This window comes from Aquarana catesbeiana, linkage group LG05, assembly GCF_042186555.1.
Source record: "Aquarana catesbeiana isolate 2022-GZ linkage group LG05, ASM4218655v1, whole genome shotgun sequence".
NCBI classification, from domain to species: Eukaryota; Metazoa; Chordata; class Amphibia; order Anura; family Ranidae; genus Aquarana; species Aquarana catesbeiana.
This window is the reverse complement of record NC_133328.1, coordinates 376,788,723-376,803,478: the sequence shown is the minus strand read 5'-3', so window position 1 is coordinate 376,803,478 and position 14,756 is coordinate 376,788,723. Positions and strand designations below refer to the sequence as shown.

General features: G+C 43.3%; 1 protein-coding gene across 1 annotated transcript; it reads left to right on the top strand.

The window, feature by feature from the left end:
• Positions 1-10,989: 10,989 nt before the first annotated feature.
• Positions 10,990-11,976, top strand: LOC141145901 (proto-oncogene Mas-like). Its single transcript, XM_073632709.1, has one exon. The coding sequence runs from the start codon at positions 10,990-10,992 to the stop codon at positions 11,974-11,976; it is 987 nt and encodes a 328-aa protein (XP_073488810.1).
• Positions 11,977-14,756: the final 2,780 nt, after the last annotated feature.

The window sequence follows — 14,756 nt, the reverse complement described above, 5'->3', positions numbered from 1 at the left end:
CGTTGTGACCCGGATCGACCTTGACCTCGCTTGAACCTCTCTCGTGCTTGACCCTTGGCTAACCTTCTGGACTTCTCTACCTGCCTGATCACCTGTGTTTGACCCCCGGCCTGCTCTTGGACTTTGCCTCTGCCTCACCCTAGTGTTGGATCTTCAGCATGCTTGACTACCCGTGTTTGACCCTCGGCCAGCTCTTGGACTTTGCCTTTGCCTAATCCTAGTGTTAGATCTTCAGCCTGCTTGACTACTCGTGTTTGACCCCTGGCCTGTTCTTGGACTTTGCCTTCGTGTTTGACCCTCTGCATCCGGCTTCAGTCTATACCTCCAGACTTCTGCCCAGCCGGCTCAGGCGAGGTGTCAGCCACCCAGCGCGGATCACTTCTCTACCTAGAGAACCTCCCAGTTGTTCTTCTACCTGCTGGCGACCCGTGCTTCTTCATGCCCAATACCCACTGTGCCACCTCCAGAGGGTATCATGCGCCCAGCTGCAAGGAGAGCCTCTCTCAGCAACTTGGCCTTGGTGAGTACCTAACACCTATGTAGCCCAGCTGTGTAAGGCCACCACCAGTGTTACCAAGCAGACATCCAATCTTCTTGTGATGCAGCTTTTGGCTGCAAGGTTCTCATAGTGGCACTCTGAACTTGGTTCTTTTGACCACTGTTGTTTTTGGTCCGGTTGTCACAGTTCTGATTGCCTAGTTGTTGCCCACAATTTGTATTCATTGCTAGCAGATGTCCCATGGTGTATGAATATGCTGAATGTGTCCTATACTGTACAATTAAGATAAAAGGAATTCTTGACTTACCTATAAAATCCATGTCTTGGACTACAGTACAGAACACAGGTCACCCTCCCTTCTTTTCCTTGGTTACTCTGCATTGTTTGCCACAAAACTGAGCATTACGAGTGGGTCAGGGTTATGGGTGTGGCACGCCAGTCCTCAAAAGCTTTCCAGTGTGCTTTCCAGTTTCAAATCACCTGAAAGGATGTGCCTATAACCCATGGTGTAAAAAATTGTTTCCCCTGTCCTGTATTGTAGAAGATATGGAATATACAAGTAAGTCTAAATTCATTTTTATTTTTGCAAAGCATATATTTGCAATGTGAATTTTAGTGAATGAGGTGAAACTGGTTTCGCGTTAACTACCCAATCATTTACTAGAAAAAAAATGTGTATTTTTATTTTGCCTCACACAAGTTTGGGTATTCAAAATAAAATCAGCTACAATTTCTTTACTAACATTCACTTGGTGAAAAGCTTCTACTCCTTAAGTAAATCAATTCCACTATCTAATGACACCCTTGAGATAGATGCCCATGTCATTATGCATATGCTGACAGATTGGCTTTCTTCCTACACAAACCCTTCCAGATAATAGAAATATTGTATTGTCAGATATCACTTTTATTGCTCTGGTATTCAGGTGTTGTGCTCTGTGCACCCGATGATGCATTGGTAGAGTGGTTAGCCCTGACAATAATTTCCAGTTTTTTGGGGCTGGCTTCTTTTGATTGATACAAAATATATTCAGCTGCTTCTCCTGAGTATGGGGATACCACATGTGTGGGACTTTTTGGGAGCCTAGCCGCGTACGGGGCCCCGAAAACCAATCACTGCCTTCAGGATTTCTAAGGGCGTACATTTTTGATTTTACTCCTCACTACCTATCACAGTTTTGAAGGCCATAAAATGCCCAAATGGCATAACCCCCCCCCCCAAATAACCCATTTTGGAAAGTAGACACCCCAAACTATTTGCTTTGAGGCATGTTGAGTCCATGGAATATTTTATATTTTGACACAAGTTGCGGGAAAGTGACAATTTTTTTTTTTTTTTTTGCACAAAGTTGTTACTAAATGATATATTGCTCATACAGGCCATGGGCATATGTGGAATTGCACCCCAAAATACATTTAGCTGCTTCTCCTGAGTATGGGGATACTACATGTGTGAGACTTTTTGGGAGCCTAGCCTCGTACGGGGCCCCGAAAACCAATCACCGCCTTCAGGATTTCTAAGGGTGTAAATTTTTTATTTCACTCTTCACTGCCTATCACAGTTTCGGAGGCCATGGAATGCCCAGGTGGCACAACCCCCCCCCCCCCCAAATGACCCCATTTTGGAAAGTAGACACCCCAAGCTATTTTCTGAGAGGCGTGGTGAGTATTTTGCAGCTTTCATTTGTTTTTGAAAATGAAGAAAGACAAGAAAAAAAATGTTTTTTTCTTTTTTCAATTTTCAAAACTTTGTCACAAAAAGTGAGGTCTTCAAAATACTCACTATACCTCTCAGCAAATAGTCTAATGAAAGCCGACCGCTGGCTGAAAAGAATGATACCAAGATGATACCTAAACCTGCAGGCATCATTCTGGTATAACCTCTCAAAGTCATGAATGGCGTACCTGAAGACAAAAAAATGGTTAACAATAAAGCACAGTAAACGGTAAAGTATAAAAAATTGCATACCTGAAAAGCAAACATGATAAAACATAATAACAATAAAACATTGCAGAATAGAATACAGTAAAAAAGAGCAGAACAATAGAGAGAGAATAGAGAGAGAGAGAACAATAAAACAACAACTATTTTTTTTTGTTTTATATTTTTTTTTGTGTTTTATTTTTTTTTTTTTACACTTTTTTTTGTAACTGTAACTTTTATAACTGTGACCGGTTCCGGGTTCGGGTCTCTCAAAATGCGATGGCATCTTGGGAGACCCTGTGAAAGTGTGTCCCAGTCTGTCCAATGCTGTATCCTACGCTAATACTCAACTAGTGAATGGTAGCGTTCAAAACATTCACCAATGCAAAGACTAGGATTGTCAGGACAGGAGGGAAAATAATAGCGGGTGTCACGCCTATATCCGCGCTTGCTGCAGACACGACATCTTTTTTGGGTGGGTTCGTTGGGTAGGGGTACTCGGGAGGACAAAAAGAAAATGCCTCTCATGCAGCCGACTGCATTTGGTTGGGGATGTGAATGGGGGAAGTACGGCTGCTGCAGAAGTGGTGGGTTCCCAATTAGGATTGGCGAATGCAGCAGGAAGGGCATTATGGGCACGACAGGCCTGTTTGTCTTCTTCTTGGTGGCAGCTGGACACTACTTGTGCTTGCCACCTCACCAGCTTGAACTGCACTTATGGGACTCGCCACTTTACCAAGTGTTAATGCAGTGCTGGTTTGACTACGACCGGGGTGTACTAGGCCCCTGGTGCTTGCCAGTTCACCAAAACGCTACCAAAAAAACTGTTAGCGATCGCAGGGATCAGGCCTGACTCTGCGAATGCTGCAGTTATGCGTTTAGTGTTTTGTAAGTGACAGTGATCGATCGATACTGCACTTGGGTGGGCTGGGCTGGGCCAGGCAGAGGGGCAAAACGCAGGTGCTAGCAGGTATCTGGGCTGATCCCGCTAACACTGCATTTTTGGGAACCCTAAACTGCTGGAGACGCTAGTATAGATCTGATCGGATCAGATATTGATTCGTTCAGATACTATACCACTAAGGGGGGGTGTATGGTGCGTGCGTGGGTGTTAGCGGTACTGGCGCTAACCTGACGCTGCTTGGGGCGATGCATATCACCACCGGGTGATCAGGGGACTAAACTTTTATTAGGTAATAAACGGCGGGTGCCCTGACACTATAAAAAATTAACAAACTAACCAGCGTCACCCGTAACAGTTATACGGTGATCACTGGTGAAAGGGTTAACTAGGGGGCAATCAAGGGGTTAAAACCTTTATTCGGTAGTATATGGGGGGTCCCTGTCGCTATAAAACGCTGACGGCGAACCTAAATATTTACCTCCCTAACTAGCTTCACAAGTGACACTAATACAGCGATCAGAAAAATGATTGCTTAGCGACACTGGCGATGGGGGTGATCAAGGGGTTAAAACTTTATTAGGGGGGGTTAGGGGGGTACCCTAGACCTAAAGGGGGCTAACCCTAACTGCCCTATCACACTAATGCCCCGTACACACGGTCGGACTTTGTTCGGACATCGCGACAACAAAATCCTAGGATTTTTTCAGACGGATGTTGGCTCAAACTTGTCTTGCACACACACGGTCACACAAAGTTGGCAGAAAATACGATCATTCTAAACGCGGTGACGTAAAACACGTACGTCGGGACTATAAACGGGCAGTGGCCAATAGCTTTCATCTCTTTATTTATTCTGAGCATGCGTGGCACATTGTCCGTCGGATTTGTGTACACACGATCGGAATTTCTGACAGCGGATTTTGTTGGCGGAAAATTTTATATCCTGCTCTCAAACTTTGTGTGTCGGAAAATCCGATGGAAAATGTGTGATGGAGCCTACACACGGTCGGAATTTCCGACAACAAGGTCCTATCACACATTTTCCGTCGGAAAATCCGACCGTGTGTACGGGGCATAACTGTCACAAACTGACACCAATGCAGTAATCAGAAAAAAAAAAAACTGCTTGGTGTCAGTGTGACGGAGGGGGGGGGTTGATTAGGGGGTGATCGGGGGGGATCGGGGGGTAAAGGGGGGTGTAAAGTATGCCTGGCATGTTCTACTTTGTGTGTGTTTGTGTAACTCACTCGGATGTCTTCTCTCCTCGGCGCCGGAATGGAAAATACTGAGCCGAGGAGAGATGACATCACATCCCCTGCCTCTGTGTACTACACAGAGGCAGGGGAAGATTCTCATTGGCTGGGAGCGATCGTGAGGGGGGGCCACGAATGGATGGCCTCCCCCTCATCTCTGAACGCTCTCAGACCAAAGCCGACCGTCTCGGGCACCGGGGGGGTCAGACCAGACCCCCCGCCCGCGGCAAGCAATCACGTACCAGGTACGTGATTTTGCCTGCCCGTGCCATTCTGCCGCAGTATATCTGCGTTAGGCGGTCGGCAAGTGGTTAAGAAGGGGGACCCCAGATCCCACCCCCCCATGTGAATGGATATGGGGTACATTGTACCGCTATCAATTCACCAAAAAAGGTGTCAAAAAGTAAAAACCACAATAGACAGTTTTTGACAATTCCTTTATTAAAAATTAAATTAATAAATGAAAAGTGTCCCGCGATCTACATCCATCATCAATCACGCCACCTGACGGAGCCAAAAAATAGAAAGAAAAAAGCAAAAAACTCCACCTCCATGGGAGGCCTCCCGGCGACTGCTGTCTTTTGGCTATGATAGCTCTTAAATGGGCAAGGGAGGGGCCACCCCCTGATGTAACCGGATGACCTAGCTCCCTCTGATGTCACATAATGTCAGAAGGGGTGGGGTCACTAGGTTACGTCAGCAGGTGGCCCCGCCCTTGCCTGTATAACAGCTGTCACAGACAAGAGACATCAGTCGGCAAGAGGCCTCTTATCAAGGTGGAGCTTCTTTTTTTTTTTCAGGTCCTTCAGGCGGCGTGATTGAAGATGGATGGACATTGCGGGACACTTTTTTCTTCTTTTTTAATAAAGGAATTGTCAAAAACTGTCTATTGTGGTTTTTACTTTTTGACACATTTTTGGGTGAATGGGTAAGGGTACAATGTACCCCTACCCATTTACATAGGGGGGTCTAGGATCTAAGGGTCTGGTATGGATTTGGGGGGGGGACCCCACTCCAATTTTTCTTTTAATTTTGGCGTGGAGCTCCCCTTAAAATCTATGCCAGACCCAAAGGGCCTGGTTTGGATTTTGGGGGGGACCCCAGGCTGTTTTTTTTTTAATTCTGTCATAGGATTCCCCTTATCCACTTCAATACATTGTACTATATATTGTACACTGATTGCACTGTATATATATATATATATATATATATATATATATATATATATATATATAGACAGTATCTCACAAAGGTGAGTACACCCCTCACATTTTAGTAAATATTTTATTATATCTTTTCATGTGACAACACTGAAGAAATGACATGTTGTTACAATGTAAAGTAGTGAGTGTACAGCTTGTATAACAGTGTAAATTTGCTGCCCCCTCAAAATAACTCAGCACACACAGCCATTAACGTCTAAACTGCTGGCAACAAAAGTGAGTACACCCCTAAGTGAAAATTTCCAAATTGGGCCCAATTAGCCTTTTTTCCTCCTCGGTGCCATGTGACTCATTAGTGTTACAAGGTTTCAAGTGTGAATGGGGAGCAGGTGTGTGTAAATTTGGCGTTATCTCTCTCACTCTCTCATACTGGTCACCGGAAGTTCAACATGGCACCTCAGGGCAAAGAACTCTCTGTTGCTCTACATAAAGATGTAGAGGCTATAAGAAGATTGCCAAGACCCTGAAACCAAGCTGCAGCACATAGCCAAGACTATACAGCTGTCTAACAGGACAGGTTCCACTCAGAACAGGCCTCATCATGGTCGACCAAAGAAGTTGAGTACACGTGCTCAGCGTCATATCCAGAGGTTGTCTTTGGGAAATAGACGTATGAGTGCTGCCAGCATTGCTGCAGAGGTTGAAGGGGTGGGGGGTCAGCCTGTCAGACCATATGCCGCACACTGCATCAAATTGGTATGCATGGCTGTCGTTCCAGAAGGAAGCCTCTTCTAAAGATGATGCACAAGAAAGCCCGCAAAGAGTTTGCTGAAAACAAGCAGACTAAGGACACGGATTACTGGCACCATGTCATGTGGTTTGATGAGACAAAGATAAGCGTATTTGGTTCAGATGGTGTCAAGCATGTGGGGTGGCAACCAGGTGAGGAGTACAAAGACAAGTGTGTCTTGCCTACAGTCAAGCATGGTGGTGGGAGTGTCATGGTCTGGGGCTGCATGAGTGCTGCCAACACTGGGGAGCTAGAGTTCATTGAGGGAACCATGAATGCCAACATGTACTGTGACATATTGAAGCAGAGCATGATTCCCTCCCTTCGAAGACTGGGCCACGGGGCATTATTCCAACATATTAATGACCCCAAACACACCTCCAAGATGACCACTGCCTTGCTAAAAAGGCTGAGGGTAAAAGTGATTGACTGGCAAAACATGTCTCCAGACCTAAACCCTATTGAGCATCTGTGGGGCATCCTCAAATGGAAGGTGGAGGAGCGCAAGGTGTCTAACATCCACCAGCTCCGTGATGTCATCATGGAGAAGTGGAAGAGGACTCCAGTGGCAACCTGTGAAGCTCTGGTGAACTCCCCATGCTCAAGAGGGTTAAGGCATTGCTGGAAAATAATGGTTTGTCACACAAAATATTGACACTTTGGACATTTTCATTTAGGGGTGTACTCACTTTTGTTGCCATCTTTGACATTAATAGCTGTGTGTTGAGTTATTTTGAGGGGACAGCAGATTTACACTGTTATACAAGCTGTACACTCACTACTTTACATTGTAGCAAAGTGTCATTTCTTCAGTGTTGTCACATGAAAAGATATAATAAAATATTTACAAAAATGTGAGGGGTGTACTCACTTTTGTGAGATACTGTATATATACTAAACTGCCTGCACACCACTAACTAACCTGCCTCTAACTAACGTTCTCAATCTCCACGACATTAAAACACTATATACGGCCGCTGTGTAAGCAGTCTTATATAGTGTGGGGCGTGGACTTAGCCCCCTAAACCATGATTGGCTAAAGGCACCCTGCCTTGTGCCAATCATGGCTCTCACAGAAGAGCGCGCTGTGATTGGCCAAAGCATGCAGGTGAGGTGCATGCTTTGGCCAATCAGCAGCCATCAATGCACTGCGATCTCACAGTGCATTATGGGGCGCTCCGTGGCACTCGAATTTGCTACGAATGCCTCATATGTTCTTTTGTTCTGCAAACAAACGAACACCAGATGTTACTTATGTTCGACTTGAACATTGCGACCATCCCTACTGTATCTGTTGTCATTATTTGTTATATTGTTCCCTGTTACATATTTAAAAATTAAGTTGTTTTTGTTTACTGGTGCACTTGCATTTAGGAAGCAACAGTGTAGCATCTTTGGAACTCTATTAATTTCCTAATGTTAAATACTCACATATAAAAGTGCTAATTGATAGAAATGTTTATTGTTGACATATGTTAATAATTAGCAATCAACATAATATGAATCACCTTGGTAGTTTCAGTAGCGATTTCAAAGCCGCAGGACAGTAGGATTTCTTCTGGGGCCTGCCGACATCTGTGCGAATTTCATTGTGCCATGTCATTGCAAGTCGCACATGAAATCGGAAAAAACAATGCAGGAACTTTTTTCTGTTTCAATATTTTTTATTAGAGTCTAGAAATTAGCCAACATGCTATAGTTACACCCACGCAGGGGCTAGCATTGACAGTTATCACATGAGTTGGCTTACAAAAACAGCCAAAAAGAGGCAATGCAAACATAAAGGAGAAAATGAGAACTGTCACAGCAGCAAAAAATAGGTCTGTTTTATAAAGCCGTCTGGGCCAGGGGGTCCTGAGAAGGTTCTCCACACCAATGGGGCATCCCCTGGCCCCATTAATACCCATACAGTGGTGCCATATACAGCCTGTACAGGTCAACGAGGAGCGGCAGATTGGAAAATAAGAGAAAATTAAGCAGAAAGGTGGTGCTTAAGAAAGAGGGGATGCACACCTAACAGGTAGGGGGCCAAGGAAGGCAAAGGGAAGCAAAAGAAGAAGGAGGACCAGAGGGTTAGAGGTCGAGTGAATGGGGGAAAGGTAGGGAAAGGTAGGGGCTTGGGAGTGTCGGGATTGTCCGTCATAGGTGACCCAAGCTGGCTGGGGGGAGAGTGGGAAAAGCATATGACAGCCATGGTTCCCAAACTTTAAGGAATTTAGCATGTGAGTGGTTGCGGATGCTGGACATATGCTTGTTAAGCATCCACACAGTCATGCGATCTCTCACGCCCTGGAAGGAGACAGATGTTTATTTTCCAGGCTTGGACAATAGTTCAATTGTCTGACAAAAATAAGTAAGAAGCGAGCTTCCACTGATGGGCGAATAGGCACAGGAACTATTTTTCAAATTACACCTATTAAGACGGTGCCATAGAAGGACATCGGATGCAACTTCAGGTGCAATTTGTAAACTGCATGTCGCACCTGAAGTTGCACCGGTGTGAACAGGGGCAAATATGTTTTCATGCTGTGTTTCCACTCATTTGGCTACCCTTTCTGCACTGCTTCTCAGAGCTGCTTACCACTATTGCTAATATTCTGTAAGCTTCATCTATTTTGTTGGTATCACTGATTTCACTGAATCAAGTGTCCTTATATGGTCTACGTATTGGTAGATTACATGCAATATGTAGGTAATCTCTTTCCATATTGAGGACAGATTGTTCCTTCCAATAATGAGTCACTCTGTGATCATGTGGATAATATGGTTGTAGCACGGCCCCCTTGGGGGCTGCTGGAAATTACCTGCTCATCTGCACGGCCATGACCAAGTGACCCTTCCAACCCACCTGACACTCTGGGTTTAGATATCCTGTTAATACTATAAAGTAAAAATCAATCAACTCAGTAGTATAAGGTTCTGAAATGTTTTACTTGAACTAAATAGGAAAAGTTATTTCACAAAGAAAGAAATAAATCAGCTGAGCTGTGATAACAGTGCCAACTCAGCAGCAGACTCCTCCCGAAGACACAACAATGTTTAAACAATGAATAATGAGATATACACAAGGATACGCTATATTTAGATCCAAAGTCACCTCCTAGTGGATGTTTCAGTTAACTACAAATGTGGTCACACTGAGATAGATGTAATCTAGACAGCCTATGCTATTTTAATGGGAGAGCTAATCCCCCGTTGGTGTTTTATTTATTTATATATATATATATATATATATATATATATATATATATATATATATATATATATATATATAGGCTTCCTATGAGTAATGACAGTAGAGTTCCACATGGCAGATCTGTTATTTTTCGCTAGCTAGTTGGAGCTCATTAACTCTAATCCATTTGGTTGCAGATGAAACAATAGATTCCAAGTGTTGAAGGCCTAAGGCATCTGAGTACAATGTTCCAGCAATGCAGTAAAGTGTTCTTGGGTAGAGATATGTGCGCACTGTGTTCTTTGATGGTGGCAGTGAATAGATAAAGATTGTGCAGCTTGCTCTCTCACTAACAAATCAAATCGATCTGCAGTCTTCTGGATAGGAACACGGATGGCAACACTCCAGCAATGGATCCTCTGTCTCGGCCTCCTCTAGTGACTTTCTCCACACGTCCGCACAGATGGGTAGACATTGTAAACTATATTAGTAACAGGATGTCCGACAGCAGGTAACAGGACTAGGCCTCTCAGGCCTCGTGGTGGAAGTAGCATTCCGCATGGTAGGCCGCGACCTCTCTCTCTCTCTCTGTCACACAGAGAGGTCCGTCATGCGTCCAGCCCAGCAGGAACAGAGCGTGCGCTGGCTTCTAAGCTCCTTTTATCATCTCTCCCAGCAACCTTCAGGCCACTGCAAGGGTCCCTGGGATTTGTAGTCTTAGGGTACAGGAATGCATAATAGCAGATTCAGAGAGGGCTATACACCCCATAACTCACTCCGTTGGCAACATAGGCGTGCGCACAGGGTGTGCCAGGTGTGCCTGGGCACACCCTACTCGCCTTGTGTGGTGCATATTCCCCCCTGTTTAGACCACTGATATTTCATCCACCAAAAAATTGTTACAAAATACAATAATTTATTTAAAAATAAAATAAAAATAATGACACTGTCCACTGCCCTACTGACACCATCAGTACATATACACATGCATATGTATTTGAGCTTTGGGGTGCACACCCTAATGCAAGAGGCTGCGCACACCTATGGTTGGCACACAGGCATGAGGTCACTGGCTGCAGGAATAATCATGGGGACAAACAATGTTTAGAACACTGGAAGGTATGAAGCTTTCTGGACAGTCATGGTAATTGTACGGTAAAAATATCAGCCATTTTTTAAGAGCATTGTGTAATCACTAACAATTTGACGATCACAGATAATCACCTTGTTTTTCCTTTTATTCTAGATTAAATTTACAACCAGAAAATATCAGAGTGCAAAATGAAGATCCTGTCTGTTGTCCACATGGCGGAGAATGGGAATGAAACAGAGGAGCAAAATGACAGAGACCCCCCTGACATCAATGTTACAGTTACTGCCTGTTGTATTATCATGGTTTGCATATTCGGAATGCTGGGAAATGGAATAGCCTTCTGGTACCTTTCTTTCAGAATTCCAAGAAACAAATTCACAGTGTATATAATTAATCTAAGCATCGCTGACTTTACTTATCTATTTTTTAATTCAATTCTCATGGTATTTCAGATTGATGACTTGATGGGTGTGCATCCAAAAATTCCAGGAATAGTTAAGGTTATTATTTCATTAGAGATATTTTATGATGGTGCATACCAGGCTGGTATGTTCTTCCTACTTGCCATCAGCATTGAGAGATGTCTTTCTGTTTTCTACCCCATATGGTATCGTTGCTGCCGTCATAAACACCAGTCATTGATAGTCTGCATAGGCTTGTGGTGCACTGCTGGGGTTGAAAGCTGTCTAGAAAACCTTGCCTGCACTGCAGAGGCATTTGCAGCAAGATCAGCTCAATGTACAGGGGTTCAGGCAATGACATTTGTATTGGCCATTGGAATCTCCCTCCCACTCATGCTATTTTCCAGTGCCATTTTACTCATCAAGGTCCATAAAGCATCAGTAAAATGTCGACCTCCAAAGCTTTATGTCATCATAGCTATATCGGTCTTTGTTTTTATGGTTGCCTGTGTGCCTATCAAATTTATGTGGCTGCTAAGGTACATGAAACTTTTGCCACATAACTTCCGATCAGTGCATTTCTTTTTTGCCAGCATCTTGTGTACTGTATTTGGGAGCAGTATTAATCCATATATCTACTTCATGGTTGGAAGACAAAAGAAGCAAAATTTAGGTGGTTCAATTCACTCTGCTCTACATAATGTCTTTCATGAAGAGGAGGATGAAACAGAGAATACATTTGCAAAGAGCTCTGGAATTAGTCATATTAGTTAGCATGTTTATTCAAGTAGTTTAAAGTGTAACTGTATGCACTTGTTTAAACCAATTATGTAGGCATTACAAATATTTTTTTTTAATAATACCTCAATCTGTCTTTGTGTCACCACTTGTAATTCTGCATATCAGCATTGGGACAATTGACAGCATTGTTACCCAATCAGGTTTTACTGTATTGCACAGCGCTGTAAATGTAATAAATGTAGCTTGCTGATTAGAGGAGAGCGCACATTTACGTAATCATTGAGCTATTTCGTTAACAACTCAGTCTACTGAGCTGAATTGCTTTGACTGCAATGAAGAAATGTATTTGGTTAGCCTATAATGTCTAGCATATATGTATTTTTGGAATAATGGCTGAACAGAGTTACAGATCTTGCAGAAGATAAGGCAGATCATGTATTTAAATTGTACATTTAGCGACAGAGAAGACCAGCCACATGAAGGTACATTACAGCAAAAACGAATATAAATAAAGATTTACAAATTTTATGAACTCAGGGCCCATTCATCCTGCCTGTATGTTAAAATGCTCAGTTTTAGAGTGCCAGACAGTGATGGGGCTTTACAATTTACATTTTTTTAAAATTAGAAGTGTACACTACATTCAAATCCCTGCACAACAGCACATTATTCCACACTGCACATCATACCAACATTGTGGTGTGAAAGCAATGAAAACAATTTTTTTCTATATGCTTTTGTGGTGAATGGCATTGATCCAGTCAGAAAAACGCCATTCACCACATACTGTGTGAATGGGTCCTAAATGTATTTGGGAATACTTTGGATCTTGCTGGTAACCCTACAAACCTAGCTACTTTGCAAAGATACTCAGTATAGAATAGTTGAAAACGGGGGCATATGCAATCAGATATTTGACATTTTTAATGCATAAAGATCTGTATATTTTTAACTTGAGATCAACAGGGCTGATTTACTAAAGGAGTACAGACTGTTCACTCCAATCATCCGCAAGCAGAAATCCATTTTTTTCCTTTACACATACCTAATTGCATATTCCAACACAGCTTGACCTTATTCAGCTCAACGAACCTTCATGTTTCAAAGTTAATATTGACTTTTCTAAGTGCCCTTTCACATTAACAACTTGGCGTCAGCTGCATGCAAATATGCGGCGGGTGGACCTTGGTGCCGAGCTACCTCATATTTGCGTTCATTATTGCAAATGCAGCTGTGCCAGTGGCTAACAGAAAGCTCACGATTGCTGCTTGCAATCAGGAACTTTCCAATCCTGTGACCACTGTGACAGCCAATCACGGCGGTCAGATGATCATAAACCCCGCCCTGCCTCCCAGCATCCTAAACCCTTTGAAAGACCGGGAGGCATCGGCGCAAAGAGGTTAATATTGATGCACTTTTGTGCAGCTCAAGGGTACATTTACACCAGATGCAGTGGGACTGTGTGCGGGCACAGTGCACTAAGAAAAAGTAAAAAAAAAAAGTAACTTTTTATCAATGCAGCATGATGAGAGGCACTCTCACCGTACCATGCATCGGGCAATTGAACTTTATGAGCTGTCTTTGTGACATCTGAATAAAGTTTGTAAAAAAAAAAAAAAAAAAGTAAGGAACAGTGCGATCCACCAAGCTTATCACATCATCACTGTGCTGATCTCAGCCGTATCGCAATGCATTGTCGCGCAGTTGCTGATGTGAGTCAGCCCTTAGGGCTATTTCACATTGATGCGCTTTTGATGTATTCCTATTGACTCACAATGGAAGATGGCTTTTTGGGGCACTTATGAAAAAGACGCATGCAGGACTTTTCAAATCGCAGTGCACCTGCAGTCTGAACAGTTACATAGGATTTAATGGGGAATAGTTTTCATGCACTTTTGATGCCCTGAAAAAGCGTGGTGGGCCATAGTGAACAATCTGAACAACTCCAGTGTCTTTAACATATAGTTATTTATATATGTGCATGATGCCACAGCAGTGCTAGTAGGCTACCTAGCAGGAGGGTTAGGACTCATTTTCATGGGCACTCAGCCCTGCACAGCATAAGGAGACATTTTTTGTATTTTTGAACTAGCATTGAGCTGCTTGCAGGCAGCCTAAATAAAGTGAATGGATATGTATGGACTGAACAGGCTTACCTGCATAGCTGGGATTGACAGGTATGCAGGTATGCAGGGACAGGTGCATGGACTGGAGCAGTGCATGTATCATCCTGGTCACATGCAGGGCCATCCTTAGACTATATTTCCCCTGAGGCCTTGCATTCACATTATGCACTGCGATTTCATATCTCATGGATGTCAGTCTCAATACTGGTATCTCTTCCTACATGTGTCAACAAAGGAGGACCAGCAAAACCGTGAACCACACTGCACTTCACACATATTGTTCCTCTAACATTGTAAATTAATACTGGCTAGCTGAGAATAACAACCCTGACCAAAGAGCGCAGGGCAGGGCCAAGCTCTGACTATTGTAGTGGGCTGCTGTCAGTCACTAAATTCCTGGGTGGGGTTTGTGCTGGCAATTTCTGCACTGGCGTGTCATTTTGTAGTCTAGGGACAAGAGCATGCCAAGGAAGGGAACCACTGTGTGTCTACTAGCAGATCCTAGCAGGGTTTTGACGTTTTATATGTAAGAGTATCATGAAGAAAAATTTTTGAAATGTTTTGAATGTCAGAGAAACACTAAATTAAAAAAAAAAAAAAAGTAGGAATCAATAATAAGGACAAGGCAATGCACATAATATCTTTACAGCTGGGTTTAGTTACACTTTAAGAATAGATTTAGCACTA